The sequence below is a fragment of the Taudactylus pleione genome, unplaced genomic scaffold (genome assembly GCF_031769625.1).
Source record: "Taudactylus pleione unplaced genomic scaffold, aTauple2 ptg000579l, whole genome shotgun sequence".
Lineage (NCBI taxonomy): Eukaryota > Metazoa > Chordata > Amphibia > Anura > Myobatrachidae > Taudactylus > Taudactylus pleione.
In genome coordinates, this window is record NW_028284981.1 from 4,486,288 (window position 1) to 4,502,172 (window position 15,885).

Genomic DNA, 15,885 nt, shown 5'->3' on the forward strand with positions numbered 1-15,885 from the left:
GCATATTTTCACTGCTGCATTCTGTACGAAATCGCAGCTGCATACGTAATAGCGATCCTTACTGAATCAGGCCCTAATGTCACACTAATCCTACCCAAGACAAAACATTGCCTTTGGGGACATGTACGGGCAGATTTTATATTGTGGGCATGGAACTTATAAAACAGCTGCACCAAACCTATTGACGGTAAACAGGTGTGTGGTTAGTCGTGTCTCTTGGAACAATACTGCCTAGAGATAGCCACTTAAGTATATGCAGCACTAATTTGAAAACTACCGTATTTTGTAAGCGATTTCTTTCTTTATGTGTCCAGTGAGAACATCCGACACCAGAATGTCGATAGGTTCTGAACTTTAAGTCGACAACCAATATGTTGACATTGAATTTTTTTTGACACGGTTAAACTGTCGACATGTTCATAATGTCGGCATTTAACATGACAACACCCAAATGTTGACATACAGTTATCATTGCTTACTTTAAGGTTTAGTTTTCGGATTAGGCTAAAATAAGCAAGGACATGTATGTCGACATCTTGGTGTCGACATGGCAAACGTCTACAATATGAACATGTTGTCATTTTAAATATTTATATATTTTTTTGAATGTTGACATAACGTAAATGTCGACATGTAAACTGCCGACCTTCTGAAAGTCGACTTTTCATAGCACACCCCTTTCTTTAATCTAGTGTTAATCACAATGATGTATTTACTCTCAAAATATATTTACACTAATAAAATATCTGCAACGATGAAACTGATAGAAAACACACCTATTAGTGGGCCACCAGTGCCATTTAGCCAATTTTTTTTTAATCTTCATATGGACATCTAAGTTGAGTCTTCTCCCAGGAAGGGGCCCTAGTCTGAGATATACACTGTCACCTTAATATAACCACTAAAGGTGCGTACACATATAACGATTTTTTTTTTACTTGTTATCGTTAAATCGTTTAATAAATCGTTCATTTTTTGGGGTGAACGATGAACGATAATCGTCCAAGCGCGCTCCCGTTTGTAGTTTATCGTCCATTCAACATAACAATTTTCGTTCAGAAAATAGTTCATGTTGTACAGAATGAACGATGTCCGTTCACTGTATGCATGGTTAAAAAATAGTTCATCGTTCATGAAAATCGTTCAGTATTTTAGTAATCAACAGTTTTTGTAAACGATTTTCGTTCACTTTTTCAAGGGAAAATCTGACCGAAAATCGTTAACGAAAATCGTTGGTTACTAAAATCGTTACGTGTGTATGCACCTTAAGACTTTCACACTTCACCGTTCTCCAGGCATCACTTCCTGGAGTACTTTCCAGGTGACAAAGCTATTTATAAAAGGTAGGGGTGAGTGGATTCGGTTCTACTCGGTTCCATTCGGATTTAAAAACCGAATCTTATTGGCTATCAGCTGTCACGAGTTTTGGATAGCCAATAAGATTCGGTTTTTAAATCCGAACGGAACCGAGTAGAACCGAATCCACTCACCCCTAATTAAAGGTATGTCTGTATTTGTCTGAATGGACACAACATCAGTCGACAGGCGCTGTCATCCCATAGTACAGTCCCGGCCCTCTACAGCGCAATTGTCTCTTTTGTGAGATAAATATACTAAAGAGAACCATCTAGACATGTAACAGCCTGGGAGAGTCTCTCACGGGTTAGTGCTGCTGAGAATAAAGAAGGCGCTGCCCTCTGGGATTGGAAGAACTTTCTCCTTTGGTGCAAACTCTGCAAGTTTATCCAGGTGGGAATCGGGGAGGCTGGTTTCTTCATCTTCCTCATCCTCAGCTATGAAGACACAGAAAGAGACATTTTGCCACTGTACTCATTAATGATGTATAAGTACGCCCCAACAGAGGCGGAGAGGAGGTCAGCATCTACTTACATTCCTCACTTCCCTCTTTGTCCTCATTATCCTCCTCGTAGGGAACCTACAGGAAGAAGGAATAGAGGTACAGCCATAAAGCAGACGTTTATGTCCCACCTTACATATGCAACATAATTTCCAGATATTCCCATGGTGCTCCTACGTGTCACCAAAACACAGTATAATTTCTCTCTCACCGTTTCAGAACTTCTCCAGAGCTGCACCACTTCTGTGGCACTTTCAGCCTTACCATGGCACAGCTTCTATCAGTTTGTGGCTGAAAATTGCTCCGTGCTTTAAGCAATCAACGCAGTTTTCAATATGTGCTGCCGTCATCCCGTCCTCGCCATGCAGCATGCTATGTCTCACAGACACTACTCTATATATTTTGTGCTGTTTTTGTACTTGTTTGTAATTTCAGCACACCCTTTACTAAGTGTACTGTACAGCTTAGTGTTAAATTCTGCTGCCATATAAATATAGTCCATTCAGTAGGGAGGTGTAGGGTGGGCTCCATCACTTCATTCTGAGGCACATGGAAAAAACTTGATTTTGTGCTATTGGACGGTATATGTTAAATGCCTGTTATAAATAATCACATAGTCCTAGAGTTATCTAGAATACGTGCAGTGTAAAAAAAAAACTCAACTACTGCCCGTAGTCGGCAGTGCGGGTGAATCAGAATCAGCCCCATTAAGTGTATAAATAACTGGTAATAACTGGTAATAATTAAGTGCAACAGCCTTGTGCAGTTTCTCTCTCCCCTACTGGGAACTACAGTAACCATAGCTGATCTCTGTTTAATATAGAGGTGAGGAAGTTCCTTAGTCATTCTCCATTATTTTATTTTTTTTCACTTAGAGCTTAATCCTTCCACTGCTGGGACTACTTTGGCACTCTTTGGGCTGGTCCAATTCCTACATCAATATCGGCAATTATCTATGCAGTACCCACACAAATTCAATGGCGTAACTAGGGTATTTGGAGCCCAAAGCAAGATTTAAAAATGGAGCCCCCCCCCCTCCATGTGCGCGCGATGGAAAAGTGGGCGTGACCATTTGGTACAATGGGCGCGGTCACTGTAAAATGGGGGTATGTCAACATGACACACCACAGTTTCTTGTCACTCTGGGAACATTCCTTTCCATTCCATATGCACCTTAATGCCCCCAGTAATAGTGCCCCTTATGCAATGCCCCAGTAGTAGTGCCCCTCATGCAATGCCCCCTGTAGTAGTGCCCCTTATGCAATGTCCCCAGTAGCAGTGCCCCTTATGCAGTTCCCCCAGTAGTAGTGCCCCTTATGCAATGCCCCTGTTGTAGTGCCCATTATGCAGTGCCCCCTTTTTTGCCCCTTAAGCAGTGCCACTTATGCAGTGCCCAATATATAGTGCCCCCAGTAGTGCCCAATATACAGTGCCCCATTAGTGCCCAATATACACTGCCCCCAGTAGTGCCCCTTATGCAGTGCCCCAGTAGTGCCCAATATATAATAGTGCCCCCAGTAGTGCTCCTTATATAGTCCCCCTTATACAGTGCCCCCAGTAGTGCCCCAATATACAGTGCCCCCAGTAGTATCCCTTATGTAGTGCCCAATGTATAGTGCCCCCAGTAATACCCCTTCTACAGTGCCCCCAGTAGTGCCCAATATATAGTGCCCCTTATGCAGTGCCCCAGTAATGCCCCTTATACAGTGCCCCCAGTAGTACACCTTATGCAGGGCCCCCAGTAGTTCCCAATATATAGTGGCCCTTATATAGTGCCCAATATATAGTGCTCCCATTAGTGCTCGTTATATAGTGCCCCCAGTAGTGCCCAATATACAGTGCCCCCAGCAGTAGTGCCATTTACACATAAGGCACACACAGACACACACACACACAACACATAATTTACTTACCGGAATCCCCGCTCCTGCACCCATCACCGCTGTCCGCTGCTCCCGTCCCACTCGGCACTGTGGGAGAGACGTCATGACGTCTCTCCCTTCACCCAGTGCGGGAGCTGGAAGGCGGAGCTCATTACTGGGCTCCGGCCCTGGGTGCTGCAGCCAATAAGAGTCTGACTCTTATTGGCTGCAGTGCTAAAACAAACACATCGCCGCCGCTGTGTTTGTTTCAATGTGTAGTGCTGCGGACTGCATGTGCCCTGGACTGCGGCCAGTGGGCGACAGCGCCCAGGGCACGTGCCCTGCTTGACTTTTTTTTTTCCGGAAAGTTTTGAATTTTCTAAGAATATCATTAGTTTGTATAGTTCTCCTCTAATGGGAAAACCAATCTACTCAAGTCAAAATGGGCAAAAAATTATTTTTTTTTATAGAAATTGTGAGAGAGTGAACTTAACACAAATGTGTGATTTTTTTTTTCTAACCACCACCAAGACAAACTGTAATTGTGGTTCTTGATTCAGCATTAATATACAATTCCAAAACAGCAAAAACCCAAATTCTATACATCAATGATTCTGAGTTGGAGGCACATCACCCGCTTTGGAACCGACTGCGCATGTCTCTGCAAAGCATGGCATGCGCCGCACAATGCGTCCAAAGACGCAAGTAGGTGCGTGCGGGTTGCATCTTGTGCGAACGGAGCCTAACGTGAAGTAGGGCAGTGAGTATCGAGATGCACGGAGCAGCTGCTGGGAGTGTCGTGGGCGTGTCTAAAGCTCCATGCAAATCGTGCGTATGAAGGAGGGAAGACTGTTTCTGACAGATGTTTTGAACTTGGGGATGGTGCGAGTGCCAAAACGAATGGTTGCATCTGCGGACACTAGAACAGTGGGCCTGATTCAGAGCCGGACGCTCTGAAAGAGCGCTCTCTCTGAATCAGGGCGTTTTTTTATTTTTGGAGCGGCCTCCTGGCCGCTCGCATAGCTGTGGGTGGCCACCCACAGCTATAGCGAGCGGCCATGATGATTGTCAAGACCATCGCGACCATCGGGCTTGCGACAAGACCCTTGTGGTAGGGTCTCGTGGCCGCAAGCCCCAGAGAACTTCTGGCTCAAATTGAGCCGGAAGCTCTCCCACTGACATCACTGGTGATGTCAGTGGGGCCGCCCGCAAACGGTAGGCATTCTCATGGGAACGCCTCCGTTTGGGCAGCCACCCCCCCGGCCCACCCACCAAAAGGGACGAGCTGTCACTCAACATCGACAGCTCGCCCCCTTTGGTGTGAGACACAGAGCGATGGAGTGCCCGCCACTAGCCGGATCTCGCGCATGCGCACGACGGAGCCGGCTCCGTCGTGCGCATGCGCTGAGGGCCACCATCAACCCGGTTGCGAGCGCTCAGCGCTTGCGACCAGGTCTGAATCAGGCCCAGTGTGTAGGATAGGCTTGGACTTTCAGACGCATGGTTTTGCAACTTAATTTGGCGGATTGTTGCTTTAATATAAGAAAAAAAGCACAACGCCGCGGTCATGGGGAAAAGCAGCTGCAGAAGAGTGCCGAGGAAAAATATGCTAGCCCAAACACGGCACACCATTTTGGAAATAAACAACCGCCTGTCTCAAAAGAGGGCAGCTTTGTGTTAATTGATGCCAGGATGGGGAGATCTGGGCATTAGAACCCCAACGGTGGGGGTGGGGCTTAATGATGTCATCAAGTCTCAACCCTTTGCAAAATCCAAGTGACAGCAACTATAGGGGGGCACTCTGTTTGTCACAATCTGCATCTCAGATACGGATGTGATGAGATTAATTCACCAGAATTCGCACTGTGATATTTGAATACATCGCAAAAATTTATCATATATATCGCATGCAGGGAGAAATCTGCGAGAAAGCGCTGTCCCTGCGAATCCTCTCCGAACACTTCTCAGGGTATTTATTGCGAAAATTACCCTGAGAGTGGTTCTGTTCATCACTATATTGAACCCTAAAACTGCATACACACACAACGATTTTTTGAACGATAATCGTTTAACGATAATCGTTTGAAAAAATCGTTCACTTTCTGAGTCAAACGATGAACGATTATCGTTCCAGCTCGTTCACATTTGTAGTTTGTAGTTCAGTCAGGCTTGTCAACTGAACGATTTTCATTAAGGGAATATGCAAAAATCGTTCATTACACTTTAAAAAATCTGACAGATAATCTGACAGAAAATCGTTCATAAAATCGTTGGTAACAAAATCGTTGTGTGTGTATGCAGCTTTAGGGTTTGGCTACTTTAAATCCTTTGGTCAAGGGTGCCAATCATCAGCGGCTTTGACATACTGACACTTAGTAAATCTACCCTTAATTCCAAAGTGCTCTTCTTTCTTTTCCTTCTCCAGATAAATCCAAAGGAAAACAGAGAAAGAAAACTGATAGATGATGCTGGGCTGCGCTTTGCAACGCCCTGACCCGAATGATAGGCCAGGTTCTGCAATAAACAATATCACTGGAACGCACTGTGATAACATTTTATATCCCATGGGAACGCCTACTGTCTGGGGCCGGCCCCAGTGGGAGTGCTTTCGGCTCTGTTTGAGCCGAAAGCACTCCAGGGCTTGCGGTAACGAGACCCTACCACTAGGGTCTCGTCTGAAGCCCGACGGTCGCGATGGTCTTGACCATCGCGACCATCTTCCTGGCCGCTCGCTATAGCTGTGGGTGGTCACCCACAGCTATGCGAGCGGCCAGGGGACCGCTCTAAAAATCAAGAAGGACGGCCCTGATTCAGAGCGAGCGCTCTGTCAGAGCGTCCGGCTCTGAATCAGGGCCACAGTGTTGGACTGGGCATTCTAGAAGGTAGGTAAGATCAATTCAAGAAAGCACCAGTGACAATCTATACAATAGAGTCCACCTTGGCTGCATACCGCAGACTTATTCATATGACGGCTGTGTTTTGTTACCTGGTGGAATCCTGTGCTGCATGAGGAGGTTAATACAGTTTAAGATGTCCTATACACAGAGAGGAGAACGCTTGCTGACGCCACAAATGACAACACTAAATGGTTCTCACACTCCCTGTATCAGTTCAGATGGTGAACCTCCATATTTAAATCTCAACCCTGGATATTAAACATCATCACGTTTTAAATATTTGGCTTCTAGAGTCCAAATATCAACCTCTGCACTATTATGATAACTAAGCCTCCTGATATTAGCTGCGTGCTCACATCTATGAGAACATGGGTGCATCATGTTATTAAATATTTGCCAAATACAAAACTCACCGCAACGTTGTTGTCTTCTGTATTCCCTGATTTCTTGCCGCCCCTGTAATGAAATATGTACAGATGTAAAACTTGTTTTGTCGTAAGTTAAGGTGTACCTAATGGCAGCAAGTACAGTAAGTAGAATCACATCCCATTATACTTGCTGATACTTGATGGCCCCAAGTGAAATCATATACTCCAGCCCCAATGTCATTACCTTATACTACAGTCCCAATGTCATTACCTTATACTAAAGCCCTAATGTCATTACCTTATATTCCAGCCCCAATGTCATTACCTTATACTCTAGCCCCAAGTCATTACCTTATACTCCAGCCCCAATGTCATTACCTTATACTCCAGCCCCAATTTCATTACCTTATACTCCAGTCCCAATGTCATTACCTATACTCCTGCCCCAATGTCATTATCTTATACTCCAGTCCCAATGTCATTACCTTATACTCCTGCCCCAATGTCATTATCTTATACTATAGTCCCAATGTCATTATCTTACACTCCATCCCCAATGTAATTACCTTATACTCCAGCCCCAATGTCATTACCTTATACTCCTGCCCCAATGTCATTGCCTTATACTCCAGTCCCAATGTCATTACCTTATACTCCAGTCCCAATGTAATTACCTTATACTCCAGCCCCAATGTCATTATCTTACACTCCAGCCCCAATGTAATTACCTTATACTCCAGCCCCAATTTCATTACCTTATACTCCAGCCCCAATGTCATTACCTTATACTCCAGTCCCAATGTCATTACCTTATACTACAGTCACAATGTCATTACATTTTACTACAGTCCCAATGTCATTACCTTATCATACTGTCCCAATGGCATTACTTTATACTACAGTCCCAATGTCATTACTTTATACTCCAGTCCCAATGTCATTACTTTATACCCCAGCCCCAATGTAATTACCTTATACTACAGTCACAATGTCATTACATTTTACTACAGTCCCAATGTCATTACCTTTTACTCCAGCCCCAATGTCATTACCTTATACTACAGTCCCAATGTCATTACCTTATACTCCAGTCCCAATGTCATTATCTTACACTCCAGCCCCAATGTAATTACCTTATACTCCAGCCCCAATTTCATTACCTTATACTCCAGCCCCAATGTCATTACCTTATACTCCAGTCCCAATGTCATTACCTTATACTACAGTCACAATGTCATTACATTTTACTACAGTCCCAATGTCATTACCTTATCATACTGTCCCAATGTCGTTACCTTATACTACAGTCCCAATGTCATTATCTTATACTCCAGTCCCAATGTCATTACCTTATACTACAGTCACAATGTCATTACCTTATACTACAGTCACAATGTTATTACATTTTACTACAGTCCCAATGTCATTACCTTATACTACAGTCCCAATGTCATTACTTTATATTACAGTCCCAATGTCATTACCTTATACTCCAGTCCCAATGTCATTACCTTATATTACAGTCCCAATGTCATTACTTTATACTCTAGCCCCAATGTCATTATCTTACACCCCAGCCCCAATGTCATTACCTTATACTCCAGCCCCAATGTCATTACCTTATACTCCAGCCCCAATGTTATTACCTTATACTCCAGCCCCAATATCATTACCTTATACTACAGTCCCAATGTCCTTACCTTATACTCCAGCTCCAATGTCATTACCTTATACTCCAGACCCTCAAAAAATAAACATGCCTCTCGTATGTAGTATCTAGGGAGGTCCTCACGGGACATCCTCTCTTACCTGAAGCAACATCTGGCTAGTGCTAAAGTACAGATTTTCCTTGCGCAAACCCAAATGTATTACATGTAGTCCTCAGATCATAAACAGAGCTATATTGCAGAGCTTATTGATGGATTTCACTACAGGCCAAGAGTCAGCAGCAGATTGAGATGCTTGTGTGGTGGTGTATCCCTACTATTTGCTATATGCAAGGTGTATGCTCGAGTGATCATCCAAAGTGACCAATTCTATATCTACATCTGTCACATACATTACACCACCATACATTCCAGTAGGTAGGTATACGTATATGCAATAAATATATATTCAGTAATTATACATATAGCGTTTATCTCTATGCGCACCCTGCCCTCCATGTCTTTATTATTAGTTAGTTCTCCAGAAACCGCTTATATTGTACCACCAATCCCTTACACTGACATTATTCTTACTTCTTGTCTTTGCTGTTAATATTATCTCCGTCGGCCAGATTGTCCACAGCAATAGCCAAGAAGACATTCAGTAAGATATCTGCACACATAGGTCAAGGAAGCTTCTGCATGAACCCTGAGAACACGGACACAAACCCAAAAATCCCCTTAATCTCCCATAGAACTCAGTTGTTGAAAAGAAAAGCTTCTATTAATCACAAGTTACCTGACGTTCTGAAAGAATAGGCCTCCCCGAAAAAATGTACATTTCCAGTCACCCTTCCCCCACCCATTCCCCATATAACACAGGTGTGAGGGCACCATGCCATGATCACCCATGTTCTTTAAGTCACCCATTTGTTTTATTATTCCCTTTTGTTAACTTAACTTAATCCTAAACCTAGAAATAAACACACTGACACATGTATATGGAATTCAAAGAGGTCACAGCCAGAATTTATTGATCAAATTGAAATTCTAGTATAGGTGGCAAGAAGAAAGCAGTGCTCCAAGGCCACAGCCCAGTGGATATCAATACAAATAAAAAGGGGCGGATCCCCGCCCTGCACAGACTGACCTGGGGCAGTACCATCCTTCCCTAATTGGCACAGCATTGGTCCCTCCCTTGGAACAATGGGCCTGATTCAGAGCCGTTCGCTATTTGTGGTCGCTCGTTTAAAAACAAGGGGTGGCTATTCAAATGATCCGTACGCACATTGCAGTCTGTTCACACCTCTAAGTCTGAACGAGCGAGCAAAACATACGCTCGTTTATTTGTTAAAAACGCCCCCTGGCCGCTCGCATCCTACGTCATGTCCGCTATTTATTAGATTAATCGAGTACATCGACCAGCGTATGAACTGCTCGCTATTCTTGTGGTTGGTGTTTGCTACCACAAATTTGCGAGCAGTTCTGGCTATAAAATAACCCAGTGACGTGGTCAATGACGCTGCTGTTTTAAATATGCACACCCATAAAACGCCTGTTTTGACCTTTAAGCACGCCTGCGTTCGGATCTCCACTCCCCATTTTCAAACACCTTCTCCTGTTACCACCCACATACGCCTCATTCTGTCACTCAAAATAGCAGGCCCTCGCTATATTGCGTACCAACGATTTTCGGCCGCACTGACTGGTTCGCGCATGCGTACTAAAAACCGTACGCATGCGCAGATGTGCAAACATCGCTCGGAACGAGCGTACTGCCGCTAACGAGCGGCTCTGAATGAGGGCCAATGACCATGTCCCCCCTTTTAGGCGGTGACAAACTGGCCGCTCTCAAAGGAAGAATGCTACCACAGGCACTCCTGCGCTAATAATAGGCCGCCCATGAGCACTGCTTCCCGCCAGGCTGCACCTCTACCTGTTGGAAGCAAACACAGACAAAAGCACAAACCAACAACAGAAAAATTTACACAAACCATCTTACACGGGTGGGTGGGTGGGGTTGAAATAAACTGGAAAGAGGAAGATGGCTCCCCTCACCAGGCTATTTATATGGAACCTCTAAGCCCTCCCTTAAATCCTACCATAGGCTTATACTCCTCAAGTGACGAATACTAACCACATCCCCCTCCAGCTTTTAACCCTTAACTTACCTAACAAAATTACATATCAAACAGGGTGCTTATCTATCCTCAAACTTATTCAAGTATTCGGATGCATTAAGTCACCCATTTGTTTTATTATTCCCTTTTGTTAACTTAACTTAATCCTAAACCTAGAAATAAACACACTGACACATGTATATGGAATTCAAAGAGGTCACAGCCAGAATTTATTGATCAAATTGAAATTCTAGAATAGGTGGCAAGAAGAAAGCAGTGCTCCAAGGCCACAGCCCAGTGGATATCAATACAAATAAAAAGGGGCGGATCCCCGCCCTGCACAGACTGACCTGGGGCAGTACCATCCTTCCCTAATTGGCACAGCATTGGTCCCTCCCTTGGAACAATGACCATGTCCCCCCTTTTAGGCGGTGACAAACTGGCCGCTCTCAAAGGAAGAATGCTACCACAGGCACTCCTGCGCTAATAATAGGCCGCCCATGAGCACTGCTTCCCGCCAAAGCCTGGTTCGCAGAACCAGGCCCGCCACCAAAACTGTGACCTTCTTAATGAAATTGAAAACTGCAGAGGTCATCGGTCAACCGCTCTAGCCGCGCGCTCGTGAGATGTACCCCGTCGGGCCTATGCAAGCTCTCTGCCCCGTGACATAAGCTTGGGTATTGTATGACGCGTCCACCAAACGCTAAATGACAAGTGTGCAATGGCCATATCCGTTCAATACCCACGAGCGCGACCAAATCATTGCCTCCCAAGTCTGGCCCCAAACTTCTCCTCTGCTGCCCATGGGGCATCTAGCAGGCACTTACAGTGCATTTCTCGTAATCCTAAGCAATGCCACTTACGCACTCACAACCAAAATTGGGCATGTAACTCCAAAGGGTGCTGGCTAGCCCAGTAAATATAGGAATTTTCCCACACCCGACAGTTAGCACTCACGGACAACCCTGTCCGAAAGTTCACCTAGACAGAATTGGCATTTATACAGACAGATATTGGTATTTAATACAAACAGAAATTGCTATGTATAATAACAATAATAATCTAACCACAAGGAAAGGGAAACAAATAGTTGGGTGACCCATCTGAAGATGAAAAACAGCAAAACCTAGTGGCAGTAGGCATAAGGCCCCTGGGTTTCCCAACAAACTCGCAAGGAGCGCAACTACTTAATGTTACTTGTTTCAAATACGACTTCCACTGCCCTAGCTATAATATAATTCTGAAACACCCTCGTAAAGTACGACCTGGACAAAAGGGAGTTAGATTAACATGGATAACCACTGCCCGCCACCTGGAGGGCAAACCCTATTAAAGTACCCCAAAGAGCAACTGGCCAAATCACTGGATCTGCATGCATCTGAATAGAAATCCTTCACTCCCTGCCAATTAATCTGTCTTAGACCCATCTATTCAGCACAAGCTCAATACCGGTTTGATAACCACCTTATTTTAACATTAAACCTGATAGCGCAGAAATCTTAGTAGCAGCAACTAGCTCGCCCATTCTAAAAGCCCTAAAGTAAGCTAATGAAAATGCTAATCAAAAAGGGGGGGGGGGGGGGGGAGGTGCCTAGCACTTGACCGAAGCCACTCCTTTACTGGCCCAATCAAATCCTGTAATAGGGCTGCGTTGATGGGGCTCCGCGCAATGCCTTTGTTAGGACACTCCCTTGCCCACCCTATTAAATACCTTTGTTAATACTCTCTTGCCCACCCTATTAAATGCCTTGTTTAATACAAATAATTTGTCAGGATCCGCCAAACGTGCAACTTGGAAAATTATACTGGGTAACACTGGAGACAAGCCGCCTTGGAACGACCCCTGTCATAGCAGCTACAGACAAACTCTGCCATACAATCATTAACCATCTGAAACCGCCCGCTCTTGGAAGCTAAACACCTTGCCAATCGCACAAAACTAGCGTGTAGGTCTTAATGTACTTGGTGCCCATGACTTCCGTGCTAGCCCCTGGATGCCGGCGTGACGATCCGCCAGGCATGGAAGGGGAAGGAGAAACCATGTAAATTAGCAGGAGGCGCGAGCGAATGAAACATGTCCTACTGAACGATATAAGATGTCCACTATCTTGGTAGCAACGCCCGAAACATGCCGTGCCCTAAACTCAATATTCCTTAAACACATAGATGCCTAACCACTGCGAGGCCGGATCCAAGTCCGTCCTAGATTAGAGCCTTCTTATACCACACCTAAGTTATCACCAAACAGGATTTGCCTAATGCAAGGCTTGCTGGACCGCAGTTCGACCGCCACTACAATTGAAAAATTCTCAAGAATAAGGATGTTCCTGTCTAGGCCCTGAACCCCACAGGAAACCGGCCAAGGCTCCCTGCCACACTCCCCTTCAAATGCACCACTTAATGAACAGGATGCATACGTAACGGTCTAAGTTCGGACTTGGCTACGGGTGACGTGTGCAGAACTGTACTCCGTTGAATTTGCGCATAAAAAACAAACAAATGCGCAGCATGTCCACTCCGCTCCAGAGGGACACATATGAGGTGACGAGGCTTCCTAACCCCTGCTGTGGCTCCTTCTAGCCGTCTACTGAAAAACCGACCCCTATGTATGACTCTAAATGCCAAACTGAGGGGGCCCGATAGCGACTGCAACTGTACTAGCGAAACTTTTTTTTTTTTTCCAAAATGAAATGCTACTAGCAACTCCCCAAAACGCCACGCCTTCGCCCTAGGCAAGCGGCATAATCCTATCAAGGTATTGATTTCTATCCGCAAATAAGATAATGCGCATAACTGAACCTTCTTACCTGTCACGAGCCATCGGGGCTCCCATAACGACTAAACTAAGGAAATTATTTGAATACTGACAAACTCTGGTATCTACTAGCCCCATATCATGAAAACATCCAGGTAGCGGGACACAACAGTATGTCCCAATACCCGCATGGACAACTACTGCAAAAAGTAACTAAAACCTTCAACTAAAGTACACGAAATGAAAAAGCCAATCGGCCGGCATGTAAAAACAGTCATCTTAACCACAAGGCCATAAGGGCTTTCCCTCTGTGTAACGTAATTGAGCCCTGCAACTCCAAACCCCAAATATTTAAAGGACTTGGGGTAAAATGGGCAGCAGTCAAAAAGCAGATGCGATATCTGCCTTAGCTAGTAGAGCCCTCCCCCCGTTTGTTAAACGGCGCAGTGATCTGACAGATATTTTGTGTGATTGCCGAACCCTTCCATTTATGTAAGAGACTCTGTAACAACCCCAATTTACCCAATTCCTTCTACGACACCCCCTTGAAGGCGGTGCACCTAAACCCTACCAAAAGTGGGTGGAGTAAAAGGGGCCACGCATGGGCCCCCACCCGACTTCCGCTTTCAGATTCCTCTCAGAAACCAAGGATATTCCTGTGTCAAAGATAAATGCAAACCCACGCCAAAACCCCCCAAATTAATCAATGACGGTGCTTTTCTGAACACCTCTGCGCTGCTGCTGCAATATTCTCCTTGACCCTGTGCGGCAGACCAACGCGCACACCTTGGCTGGATGAATGCTCCCACAGAGCATGCAGATATGACTGTATCCACAGCCTGCCCCATATGACCCTGCGTGTTATTACACGCGTAGCACTACCAGCGGCTGTTGCCCACAGATCTGGGCAGGCCAGAAAGGGCTGCTTCCGACCAACCGAGGATTCCGCAGGCAAGCTAGGCAGTTGGTCGAGCAAGCCAAACCTCAACATCCTTGAAACCTAATTGAAAACACTGCCTGTCCCTCCTGTTGTGTCTGGACTCAAGGTAGCACGCCGCAAAAAACATAACATACCCGAAGGCCCCCGCCATTACTCCTGCTGACTTAGCCTGAACTAAACCTACGTGCGTCAGCCGTAATCACAAACATATCCACAAATTTACTCTTCACTAACCGCTCCCTACTTTAAAACTTTAAATCTTTAAGGATAGCCGTATTCGCTCAGTGAACCATAACCCGCACTTCATCCGGTACCTCAATTGCTGACACTGTGTTAAATCTCTAAGGGCACCCTTGCTACCCATTAAATTTGCACTAAGTAACGCCTAAGCTTGCGCGGATTTACAAATGAACTGGAAGAATCGCTAGAATCATCAGTGGAAGGGGAATGTGTGCTGCGCAAATGGGTTAACACCATGCTCACCTGATCCTGACGTGGAAGGCCCAGCCACTGGCTCCTTTGTGTTCGCCAACAGTCCCTCGTTGCGCGGTGCGCCCACCACGACTTGATTCGACATCAGCACCATCTGTCCGCTGGACTTCCACAATGGTCCTAGACGCTCAAAAAACTGTGACCTGGGGGCTCGAAAAAATATCCGGTGAAACCCACGCAACAAAGTCCCTCCGCAGAAGAAAGAGCAGGAGATGCTGTAGCCAGCGGGGGTACGGGATCAGGTTTTGGGGGGAGGGGTGTGAGGAAGGGGTGGAAACATGTATGGGTTCAGGAAAACAGCTGTAGTGGCATGCGGCTGGATGGGCATAGCTATTGCGCCTTGTAGTGAGGCACCAATCCCTGGGAAAAAAGGGGGGGGGCGCGTTAGCAGTGGAGGGGGCGAACTGGAGGAGAGTGGGGGGCAGTGGCTGGCAGTGCATAAGCGGGGCGGATGATAAGGGGCTGAAAAATGCATTGGGCTTATGTGCAGCATCCCGGTGGCAGGGAAATAAGGGGGGGGGCAGCCCGGCGGCGCGTCATTGTAGGCTTGAATGGGGCAGGATTATTGTGCTGTGCACCAGCCGCCCCTAAATGCAAGGGGGATGTAACCCCCACCCCAGGGTGCGGGGGGGGAAAGGGGACAAGTTGGTGGGTGGCGCGCTAGGGGACACCGCACCAAGGAGGTCTCTGGTGCTGGCAGAGCAGGGGGGGGCTGTGCAGGGAGGTGTCCCCCTGTTCTTAAGTAGTGGGGGCATGGGGGGGTCGGAGGGGTGCAGCAGAGCACCATGCGGCGCCTGGCTGCACAAGATGGCCGCCGCAACCCTGTGGGTGGAGCTAGCCACCAGTGCAGGGAGCGGGATGGCCGCGCTTAGCGTGAGGGGAGACGGGGAGTGGGGGCCGTCTAGCTAATATTGCTGCCACTTGAGAGCAGGCGGCCGCGGGGAAGG

The 15,885-nt window shown here is 46.1% G+C and overlaps 1 protein-coding gene across 2 annotated transcripts in view; it reads right to left on the bottom strand.

Annotated features, from left to right (window-relative positions):
• Positions 1-15,885, bottom strand: part of CACNA1F (calcium voltage-gated channel subunit alpha1 F) — a 154,446-nt gene that overhangs the window by 64,388 nt on the left and 74,173 nt on the right. For both annotated transcript variants that reach the window (XM_088453393.1, XM_088453392.1), the window contains 4 exons: positions 9,226-9,304; positions 7,031-7,073; positions 1,891-1,936; positions 1,661-1,793 (listed from right to left, as the gene is read on the bottom strand). In XM_088453393.1, coding sequence (XP_088309519.1) covers positions 1,661-1,793; positions 1,891-1,936; positions 7,031-7,073; positions 9,226-9,304 — 301 coding nt within the window. The remainder of the gene's footprint in view (positions 1-1,660; positions 1,794-1,890; positions 1,937-7,030; positions 7,074-9,225; positions 9,305-15,885) is intronic.